Source organism: Seriola dumerili, unplaced genomic scaffold (genome assembly GCF_002260705.1).
Source record: "Seriola dumerili isolate Sdu_G_001 unplaced genomic scaffold, Sdu_1.0 BDQW01000378.1, whole genome shotgun sequence".
NCBI lineage: Eukaryota > Metazoa > Chordata > Actinopteri > Carangiformes > Carangidae > Seriola > Seriola dumerili.
Window position 1 is genome coordinate 43,254 of NW_019174633.1, and position 12,391 is coordinate 55,644.

Consider the following 12,391-nt stretch of genomic DNA (forward strand, 5'->3'; position numbering starts at 1 on the left):
AAGTGAATCAGCTGTCTCTGGAGGCGCATACTTAGCTGTCTGGTCCCTATTAGTTGCTTCGTCTCCCACCAGATAACAGACATGAAAATCTCTTTGAGTCGACCCAGCCTCCAGCCTTTACATGATGGACTCCATTNCCCCGCCTGTGCACCCCACCCAGGCCCCCGCCAAGAAGAACATCAAAGGGAAACCAGTGCCGCACCCGTCCTAATTTGGGATAAATGGGACTTACGTTCCACAAAAGACGTCGACCCCTTGCGACACATCTCTCATCCCCCACACACTTCCTGGCTAATTCCATCTGCCCCTGATTTGCATGCTTGAAATGAACGTCTGTAAGATTTAGCAGCCGCAGAAAATGCTCATCACATCAATATTATTATTAAGGCCCTAAATCCTGATTAGAAACATGCATTTGCCAAATGACAGTATTTGAATTGACTCTTTTATCTTTAATCCTCCAGTAACGAAGTATGTCTGAAGGAACTACACGTGACTCTCAACAAAGACGTCATGAGACTTCCTTGTTTCTTGTTTTTGAAATATTAGGTTTGGTGCAACAATTGCTTAAAGGTCCCATATTTTACAGGTTTCTTGTGTTGATCCATAAGAAGATATATTTATGGTTTTAAGAGCCAAAAGCCATCTCAGTGTAGTTCTACATCTCCTCTCTCAGGTTTCTCTCCGGAGCTCTCGTAACAATAAGTCGATAAGCCAATCAGTAGAGAGGCTCTGAGCCTCATCTCTTCTGATTGGCTGATTGTTTCATGAGCAATCGAATAAAAATATAGCAGATTTCAGGAAAATAATAAGAGAAACCAAATCCTGCAAGGTTGGACGGCAGGTCCAGGGGAGCAGGACTCGGGGCGTGGCTGAGAGCAGTGTCTGCTTCATTGTGACATCACAAAGTTACAGAGCTCATGAAGGCTGTGTGCATTTCTCTGTGGACTGAGCACTCTGACACTTTCACAGTATTAATATAGAACCTAGACCTGCTTTATAATTTTAAAAAAATCACAGAAATGTTTATACAATATGGGACCTTTAAACATTTATTTTCTTAAACTGTGGCAGGTGCATTACAGAAGTCCGTTTTATATGCTCAAACCTCTCCTTGTTCCTCCTATCGGGTGGCATTCAGGACTTGTTTGTATTCCTGTTGTTGTTTGTGTGAGTGGGAGGTCCGTTGGTTTTTGCAGAGGTCTTTCTCAGCTCTCTTTTATTTGTCTAGAGGTAGCTTAAAGGGAATTCAAGTCCCTCCTGGCATTTTGTAGTTCTGCAGCTACAAGACCTTTTGCAAAGTCGACAATTCCCCATGCTAATGCAGGGACTAAGTTTAGTCAATAACTGTAGTTTTCACAATGTTAAACCCCTTGAACCCCCCCTTTGAAAAACAATACAAATGGCTGTTCTCAAAAAGCAGTGCAATTTTGTCAAAAAGGCTGTAATTAAAAGCACTTTTCAACCGGCAGATAAATTGTAGACTTTGATTTGCAATTTCCCACCATGACCCCTTTCCTGTCAGCTGAAACACAAAAGACAAAATAATTACCCTGGCAAATTTTGAATAGTTCTTGGCAAAGATAATAACAATGACAACACTGACGACAGTAAAAACATTTTAATATTTGTTTGTTAAGATCTGTAAGTGGCAAATAGAGGGGAAGTGGACTGTGGAAATGATTTCTGAACAAGGTAATCTCAGAAAAAAATACATCAGCAAGAAAGTCAATGTGTCTTTCGGAACATTTGTAGTTTTGTCCCAGGTCCCAGAATAAAAAAAGAAAAAATAATCCATGTTACTGCACAGTTTAACATAATCAAGCTGCTATACAAAATAAATGTGACCATTGTGAAGCTCATAATGCTCCATCATTGTTATTTTTTGAGATTTATTCAACGTAATGGTGATTTTTTGGCTGTAATTTGAGTCATTTTACATGGCATAATACTGTATCATACAGGCATTACAGGCATTCCTGATTAACATCTTCAGTTTGCCTTCTGTAAAATTAACCTCTCCCCGACATGTAGCCATCCACTGCTGATGATAAGTTCCTTGGTGTTGTTACATATTGTGGAGTTTCTAGCGGACGGACTGAAAAGCTCTGAAGCGTGGGAACAGAAAAGATAACAAAGCTGGTGCTACATGCAGTATAAGAGTCAGGGACAGCGTGCCATTTATTCACAGTCGACTACCAATTAATTCAATCAATTAACACGCGGGCGTGGTGGAGAAAAAAAAAGAAGCAGAGATACAATGATAATAATAATAATAATAATAATAATAATACTAATAATGTCGTCAGAAGTAAGTAAGAAGTAAATATTTTGTTCACATGCATCAAAGACAAATAATTGGTCCCATGTCAACGTCCTGCACTAACAATAAAAGTTGGACATGTCAACACAGAGACACACTGCACTCAAACCAGACACTACCCAACACAATTAGACAACGTAGAATTTGGATCCGGCCCAACTCGGGCCCCTCTACTGATAAGCAGTGCTGAACAAATCCTAACAATATTCACTCGTAGATACAGATATCAAATAATACGACGGCCCTGCTTGATGGATATTTATAATCATCAGTTTTATTCTGATCTGGCACGAGAAGCAGGCCCGATCATAAATATGTATGAGATTAACATCAGACGGACGAGACTGATACTGTACTTTGTAGACTAAGTCAACCAACCCCATGTTCTCATCATCTTGTCCTGACATCTTGGTCTTTGGGGATAAAGTATGACTGAGTTCTTGCAGTAGCTCTCAGATAGTCTTAGCAGTAGTTTACAACACTACAAAAGAAAAAAACAGTGGCAGCTAGAGTTACTGTACAGGAAATTACAGATGTTTTTCTTTAAAACTGCTGGATTTATCTCCCACATACTGTGCTGGGAATCAGGTTACAATCAGCTGTATTTTATCAATGAATTGTTAAGTATTTAAAAGTGGTGGAAAAGAAATACAATGCAATTTGCAATTTGTTCAAAGTTGCAACTTAAGTCGGTGAAAGGAGTCTCCTGCGCTTCAGCCCCTCCACTGATGGAGGTCGGCGCTCTCATAGCAGGGTACAAGTAGTTTGAGGGGCAACTTCTGAACGACTGAAGCCAAACGAAATACTGGAGCACACGATTCACTTTAGTGTTGTCACAACAAGAAGACAAAGCAGTCACAGAAATGTTAGCTAAATTTAGGTGATGAATGGGAAAAAGCTGTGGAGGTCAATCGAGGTCATCGCTTTCCACGGCCTCAAGAGAGCAATGCGCCAACAATGTGCCTGACCACGCGCTCAGATGGACGCAAGTGTATTTGCTATTCAAACTACATGGGTGTTGGGCGGGAAAATGACAGTCGGTCTGAAACTAGCCAAGACACTTGCGTTGCACTTTGCACTGCTTTGCGCCGGGTGTATGACTTTCCTGTCTCTCTCTCTCTCTCTCTCTCTCTGTCTGTCAGAATAAAGGTGAAATGTTTCTGTTGCACAGTACCTACTGCAGGCTGCAATAAACAAGCATGGTTATATGAATTTTGAATGACGGGAATCTCAGCAGGACAAAGAGTAAAATCATTGTAGCCCAGGTCGTGAAAGGAGGCTCTGCTGTCAAGTGAGACACTTGCTTTGAACGCAAAAACATGACGAGAGTCAAAACCTGTACAAGATGACACAGTCAGCTGTCTCCACTGGTTACTACACACTGACCACAGACTTCTTCCAACACATTAAATGAAGCCATAGCTTTGCTTTGCTTCTTACAGACACGTGACAATAAGACTAAAGAGACGGTGTATTCTGTTAATGTGAGTTTAAACCTCTTGATGACACAATGCTTCTTTGAACTTCTCTACTAGTTTACTGCATACGTACAAAACTGGTGTCAGAAGGTTAAAAAAAAAAGAAAAGAATGTAAATGTAAACATCATGTACTGCAATGAAAAATGAATGCTGTGCTGTTTATTATCAACAAACTCAATTAGCACTGCTCGCACCTAGTCCAGCTGGACTATACAGTATATGGAGAGTGAACTTGTGAACATTAGAAATTAACAGTAAGTGTAGGCACTGCACATCTTGGCGGTTTATAAATAAAATCTGATTTGAAAAGAAAAAAAGAAAAAAGAAAGTTCATGAGGCAATCAGAGACACAGACATGTGATTGCCTTTAGGGGCTGAGTTTTCAATGGTTAATGACACAGAGCAGCGGTGACTGTATCATGAAATGCTGGCAGGAGCAAACTGAAAAGGTGGGATTAATTAAAAATAATGAGCTGCGTGGGCCGTACCAGTCATATAAGCGACTGATATCACAAACTTTTATCACAATTTAATACGAGGTTGTTTCAGTGGAACAAGTTTCACTGCTGAAACCCCCACTGAGATCTGAAAACATGCAATTTCAAATATTCAATTTGATTTGTGTCTGAATTGACTAAATGAATTCTCTTGTGCATGAGAAATAATAATTAAATGGATTTTTTTTTTTATTTTTTACATACATTATTATGTTCCTGTGCTATGGAGACAGCAGGGGGTGTTGCTATAACACAGCATGTCTCAATTGAAATGTTGTTTAGTTTTCCTCCTCATTAGTAACCTGTAGCCTCTTATTTGTGCTGCAATATCGTTTACTGATGTACAGAGAAGTTCTTGTGAGAAAACAAATAGACCGCACCTGATGAATAAAGTTTGCTGCTTCAGTCTGACGTGAACATTATGGGAGAAAATATTATTAACGTTATAAAAGGAAAGAAAATACAGAGCACTCAGTGTGCTTATATTTCTATAATGTTCCCACAGGGACTCCAGTCTCCAGTAGAGCTTTGTGACTTCACCTTGACATGCTTTTTAATCATTTCATGTAATTCATATTTAATATTATGGCATTTAACAATAGCTCTACTTCTCTGTCATTCAACATCGATTTTACACCATGCGACTTATCTTTTATCTTGATCTGTTTCCTCCATTTTTTTGTACAGCTGTGAAGATTATACTGTTTTCCACAAGTGGAACAAGTGGAATATTTAAGAGATGAGACTGTTTGATCCAGACTGCATTTATACAGGGAGTTTCATCCAAAACACTGTGCAGTTTTGCCTCTCATTCACCCATTCACCCACACCGTGCAAGGCACCGGTCTCAGCCTCAGAAGCAGTTTCAGCTCATGGACAGTTTGACATGCGGACAGGAACTGGCAGTCAAGCAGCTTTAACTTGGATTTTATTTTGCCAGTTCAGTCTGTGCATCATGTCCAGAGGCTGTCCGCACACAACGTCAGGACTTCGCCCCAGTTGGGTTCTTGGAGACAAATTTAATGTTCAGCATTACATGATTTCGTGTAATGAAAACATGCTACCACTGGCTGATCTTCATCACTAACAGCCTTAAAAAAATCAGAAAGACCTACCGGCGGCCCCTGGAGGCAGAAATTATGCCCCATTACACGTCATGGTAATAAGGAGTTGGACGAAATGTACAACATACTGATGACGCTGCCAAAGAGAAAAGAAGACCACAGGGTCGTTAAAATCTTAAGACTTCACCCACTCTGAAGCATGAATTCCACGGCAATCTGCCAAGACGACACAGAGGACATTTTGTTCCTGCAGAGTGTCGCTGCAGGAACATTTGAAGAGTAGCCAAAATGCTAAGGGTTCATCCTCTGGCGACTGTGAATGTACTTAACTTTATGACAATCAACTACTTCTTGTGACCAAGTGGGAATTCCTCCATGAACATGGAGCTTGGGGAAAGTTTGCACGGTTGGTAAAACATTAGGATTCACCCTCTGGGGACCATGAATATCCAAAACTGATTTCACTGGAGTCCCTTTCAATAGATTCAGAGACAGACAGACTGTTGTAGGTCAAAGCAAGGAAATGTGAAAAAGGTTTGATCTCTTGAATCCAGGCCTGTCAAGAAGAAGCTAACCAAGGTGAAAAGTCCCATGTCATAGGAAAAGATGTCACTCATGATATGTCTTGTATTATATCAAAGACACCTTATTAACAAGGTAAAAAACTTCTTTAAATGTGACTAAGACTAAAAGTGTGTCTGACACAGACCGACCAACATCCTCACAGCTGCAGGCCACTAACGAGGCAAAACCAGAACATGCAATACGTCATCCAAGACCGAATCACCGTCTGAGCAGATGTGATTAATATCTCTTTCCACGCGTGGAAACCATTTCTGAATCAAATCAACCTGATTAAACCTTTCTCTTCGCTTCCTCCCATTGACAGTTTTCTGTCATAACACACATTACACTGTTGCTGATAGAGGCCACATACATTGTTAGCGGGGCAGGAATTACACACCCTGATTAGTTTTCAGCACAAGCCACGTGCCACTTGTGTTAACCGAGTCCTCGTCTCATCTCGACGGTGAGTCTATCTAGGTGCTGTCCGCTCACATTGGACAACAACTGCCCGGTATTAAGGACCACATTAAACTTTTAACTACGGCACCTTATTGCCATTTATTAGAGCCGCTACTCTATAAATGAGTTACAAGCCAGCTGAGGGGAGAAACATGCTCGGTTTATAAATCACGTTGGCACTTTTAATATGATTCTTTTCTTTGGTGTCTGACACATGAGCGAGGCCGCTATAATATCTCATGTGTTGCTACTGGTAGATCATTTACTCAGAATATCTTGGAGAGCACAATAGCGCAACAATGCTGCAACAGTGCTGTGTTTCCAACACTAAACAGGATTAGCGTGACAGCGAGAGGTTGAGGGAGGGAGGAGGGGTGAGTAGAGACAGAGAAGGGAGAGAGAGAGAGAGAGAGAGAGAGAGAGAGAGAGAGAGAGAGAGAGAGCAGCCCCTAAGTGAGTCTTTCATTTGTATGCCAGTGGATGGCTGAGAGGTGTGTTGTTAAAAGATAAGGACTGGCCTCTGAGGCCACTGAAGACTAACAGAGGGCCTGGCACTGCATGTTACAACAGCAGTATCACAGCCGCTCCTCTGTGCTCTACAATACCATTGTAACAGATAGGATGCCACTGACACCCAGAGCAGGCTTTTCAGGCACTGGATTTGTTTCCTGCACACTGTACTAAATCCAAATGAGTGCAACAATACACTGTCCTGTCCTCACGTTATGAACTTGGTGAAAAAGTTCACCTGCCGCGTGGATCCGTGCTAAAAACCCGAAAGGTGTCACAAACGCAAGCAACAAAGCGAGAAAATTAAGCAAATCAAAAGATGAAGGAAAGCCTTGTTCTTCCCAGACGACTAAATTACGATACCATCTGTTCAAAGAAAAATGCCCTCGCCTCCGTACAGCTGCGCCACACGCTGCTCTTAACTTCTTAACGATAAAAGCAAAATAACACCCTATGATACTGCTCTAAAGAAAACAAATAATCCAGCACTTGCAACCCTCGGTCATCTGTCTTGGTCCAAAATTTCTCAAAGTAGCTTCGTGTCATTTATTCAGCTTTTCCTGCCAGCATATTTCAGAGAGCTGAACAGGCTGGAATTTGCTGAAGCTTTTCCGCTGCAGGGGTTGAAATACTACTCAGGCTATTAGATTGAGGATGCCAAAAAGTTGGCCCCATGCATCAAGTTGAAGTATCACTACCCTGTGTTACGCTTGACAAATGTCTCGGCTTTCCCTTCTGTTATTTTACCACCTTTGGTTTTGATCTTGGCCAAGTTTTAAATAAAGTCTATTTCCATCTGCCAAGTATTATCTGAGGACTTCGTGTCATTTATGAATTAACCCTGCAGAGACACATCTGCACTGGAAAATGAAATTCAATATCACTGTGTCTGATGAAACTAACTGTGCTTGACTGTACTTGCTTCTGGGGGGTGGGGGTGGGGGGGTGGAGCCAGACGACAGGTACACCCTGTCAGTCTATCACAGGGCCAACACATACACAACCATTCACATTCACACCTGCACATAATTTAGACTCATCCATCCTCCATATTTTTGGACCACATGCTAGATGATCAGATTTTCGATCCTCTGGACACCGTGAATGTTTGCACCAAATTTTTACGCCGATTCGTCCAATAATCACTGAGATGTTTAATTCTGGACCAAAGCAGCGGAGTGACCCACAGTCTGACATTGCCATTCCCTCCAGTCATGCTGCTAGCATCGCTAATAAAAGCAATTTGCACCACAAAAACAAATTACAGCTGCGTTTTAAATGGGGAAGATGTGCAATTTGTAGAGGAAATTATGGATGATTCACATTTGCAAGAGATAAAATATAATTTAATTTCCCATACAATTATTACAAATCACAGGTTTTGTCCCATTTGAACAGGTTTCAATCTTATCTTCATGACTGGTCTTGTCTGCCGCACCAGTTGCATGCAGCTTCTTTATTACTGTATCTGAAATATTTTCCTAACCATTACACCCAATTTGGATTAAAAGGGCTGCAAGGACAGCACCATAGAGAAAACGACTCAATTAACAACGCTTGGCTCTCTACAGGGCCGGACATGCAGAGAAGTGCCTGAGGGGGATGAGGTTTTTTTTTTTTTTTTTTAAATGCTGTAACAGTCAGCAAGGATCCAACAATGCTCACAACGGATTATTGTATCTGGAGGATTTAACATAAATAATGCAGCCCACGTGCATTGCACATTTCTTGGTCTTCACACCCAAGGGAATTAAGCTTCTGTGTAAACAGAAACAAACACAGTTGCACGAACACGCAGCTCTAGATTTAGCATGAAAGTGAAGTTCTGCTACTTTGATTAGCCACTTTGATCAGTTTCCACTTTGGCAGCGTTCAGACTGCAACAAAAAGATGACATGCACCCTCGTTTCTGAATTGAGAATTACATCATGTTTAATTCTTCTCCAATGGGATTAGCAGCAGGTAAGACAGAGATCTCTATGCGCCTAATGAATTACATGAAATGAGATTTGGCTGCAATCATAGTAACCATTCAAGACTGATGGGGCTGCCAAGAATGGATCATGGGATAATAACATTTCTGTGATTTTGTTTGGTAACAATTGGATTCAGAGTAATTTGATACTGATACTTCTAGTACAAACAGAAGCTTTAACAGAGGTGGATTATGTAAACCAAAACAAAAAACATCCAGACAAAGATACTGTACTCCCATGCGTCATCGGGACAAAATCACCAAGAGGTAACCCAGGCCCTGTGTCTTTTGTCAGAACAAGAGGGAAGAAGAAAAACGCCTCCAGCTGAACAAATGTTTTCGCCCGTGGCGATGCAGCGCAGCAAAGACAAACGGCGGGGAACATGCATACGAGTGAATACTAAGCAGTGATAAATGAAGGCAACAAATGTGAACAAGAAACATCTCTTTGTCATTTCATTGATGAATACAAGCGCCTATTTGTCAGCACCCGATGGAGAACACTTGTCCTGGGATGGTGATATATTCAGATAATACAGAGCAACTCATTCAGCCTCTAATTTGCAGCGATGTGGTTAGATTTATCATCTGGCAGATGCTGGGGGTCTCTTTTTTTTTTTTTTTTCTCTTCCCCCCACTCAGATACACAGGTGCAGGTGTCGGGGGATGCAGTTTACAACTGTGACAATGATGGGAAACAGCTGGTCCAGGAGTCATTCTCTACGACCTCCACGCATTTGAATTGCAACCTCTGAATAAACCTGTCAGATGTGGTTAGGTATGGGCTGCTGGGGCAATTTTCCAACGCGGGCCACCTCCTCTCTCCTTCTATCTGCTAAATATGCGATGTTGATGCTGTGGTCCCCGGGGAACTTGCCTTGACAGTGCGGCAGGAGACTCTCTTGGCTAATGCACAAAGGCTCTGACTCTAAGCCTAATATATTCATCTCTGGCAGCTGTTGATATTAGAGCCAGGCCCCCATAAGACTGTGCAGGTAAGCTACAGGACCAGATCACAATAATGGCTACAATAACAAATTCACACTCTTTATGCAGACACATGATGTATCCGGACAAACAACTAAATATGATGGTTTTGAATTCAACATGTTTTCTCACACGTTGTGGTGCGTGGTCACGTTATTCTGCGCTGGTGTTTTCTGTTGTCTGTCTGTAATGTTTCTGCAGACAATCCGACGCACCGGAGATGAGTTGAAGTTCATTTTTGATGCTCAAAATATTGAAAACACATTTAAAAAAGCAGCAGCAGCATGTGTTTGCAGACACTTTGTTGTTACTGTGGATAACCTTGCCGAAAGAAATAGTCTCGATGATCCAGACCAGCCGAGTCTTTACAGTGAGCAGTTTTAGTGCAATGCGCCAAAAATATTAACTAATCTTACTTGTATTTGGGGGACAGTAATGCTCTAAGTTTCATAACTTTTTGAAGATGTAAGCAACAGAGTCACTGATTCAGCTGTTTCCTACAACTTCAGTCACATTCTTTTGGCTAAATTTGTACCAATTTTGTAAAATTGTCACCATTTAAAATGATGCCAAATTAGCAACGTATCCATCAATGTACACACAGCTGTCACTGCATTAAAACAGGACGATTCTCAGGGAAGTCTTGCTTTGTAAGAAACATTTCTTTTCTATGATTTCCAAGCGGATTCATGAATGCGATGGATGTCAGATCAGCGATCGGGCAAATAAGGGATTTGAAGTATTTGATTTGTCTCCATGAACTGTGTGTCACAGCCACTGCTGCCGCAACTGCTGACCGTGTTGGTGCTTCAGCCAAATCAGCAACCGAACTACGACAGCTAACCTCTGGTTGTTTTCAGGACACCAGAATGAGTCTGATCCCTTCAGCCCTCACAGTGTCTTTACCTCCAAATATCACAGTTTGCAAACCTTTTAAACAGTTGTTTGGGAAATCTCAAAATCTGGAGGATAAAATCAAAAGTGTCTCTCCAGATGCAACAAGAGGTAAAACCTGCAAGAATGAATCAATTGTACAACAACAATCCTGTTACCAGACAAGAACACTGTAACCGCAATATTGATTCGATTTACAAACATGGCTTATGGCTCATTTCGTCAGCCATTAAAATACTATATACTAAAAAATTCTCAAGTATGCAGGAAGAAATGTCTCTGAAGACCCAGTGAGCTGACGGGAGACAAAATCCCAGTCCACCCCTGCGCTACACGTCCATCCACCACCGTGACCACACCCTAACTTTCCACCTTGCTACGTAACGGACAGAGCTGTCTGCACTGACACTGAATACTGCCGCTTAGTCTCGTCAGATGATGAAGAGTCTCACACTTACTCACACGTCTTGCTGTTAGTCATCGGTGGGCGACCACACTCATCCCTGTGTCTGGCTTCTTTTTTTTTTTTACTGCACTCTGATTCATCTTTGTTATTTATCAAAGCTACAAACAGCTAAAGCAAAAAGACCTTAGTTGGATGTAATCAGACTTTCCATGCATTGTTGACTCTTGTACATTTTAATGCTATGGAAAAAGACTCATAGTTTCAGCCCCTGACGAGCACGAGTATATTTGGATACACGTTCTCAACGGTGACTTGGTCTTTGACCCCATTCAGGTTCTCACATTTATGTACTTACATATTCTCCGTACGTGTCCTGAACTATGGGAGGAGCCGGTCGGTATCCGGCAGCTGGTGGGGCGCCTCTGGCTCTCTGCACCCCCCTCCCTCTGGAGGATGGAGCCCGGCTGGGTGGGGCTCCTCTGGGTGCCGCTCCTCGGGGCACCGCTGCATGCAGGGGAGGAACTCCTCCTCGACTCCTGACACAAGACACAAACATCCGCCCCAGGTTTAGATCAAAGAGTCTAATTTCTATCTAATTCCGTTATTCTGTTAATTATTGGAGGGAGAAATAGTTTGGTTGGATCCGATAACACACTGCATACTCTCTTTCTACACAACATGTTCGTATGATAAAGCATTAAAAGATAGTATTACAAGGACACTATTATATTTCATCAATATGAGATGCCCGCTGCATTCCATGTCTTTATGACGAGGCGCTGTAATTTATTATGTTTGGAGTCAAGCTGCCTCGTCTACTTCCACTTCCAGTAAGTGATTTCCACCAAGTCGATGACTTTGACGATGAATTTGATACATTCAGCGTCAGGTTTATATGAGTAGGTGGAGAAACGGGAACAGCGAGGATGGAGGGCAGGTTCCTCCAGTCGAGAGAAAGTGAGTCACGTTCATTACTCAAAACACAGCATGTCTTGTGGCTGAATTGCTTTTCCTGTCTATTAAGGAAAATGTAGATGAAAAAAAAGCCAGTTCAGTGATGGATGTGTGTTGATTTTTAAAGGTCCTATATTGTATAAAGGTAGTTTTCCATGTTTTTTTTTTATTATAAAGCAGGTCTAGGTTCTATATTAATACTGTGAAAGTATCAAAGCCTCAGTCCACAGAGAAATGCACACAGCCTGTATTCAGACACTGAGCCTTAAAACCAGC

The 12,391-nt window shown here is 41.7% G+C and overlaps 1 protein-coding gene across 1 annotated transcript in view; it reads right to left on the minus strand.

Annotated features, from left to right (window-relative positions):
- khdrbs3 (KH RNA binding domain containing, signal transduction associated 3) overlaps nucleotides 1-12,391 on the minus strand; it is a 100,248-nt gene that overhangs the window by 19,322 nt on the left and 68,535 nt on the right. The window contains exon 6 of the mRNA XM_022760950.1: nucleotides 11,517-11,697. Within this exon, the coding sequence (XP_022616671.1) occupies nucleotides 11,517-11,697 (181 nt within the window). The remainder of the gene's footprint in view (nucleotides 1-11,516; nucleotides 11,698-12,391) is intronic.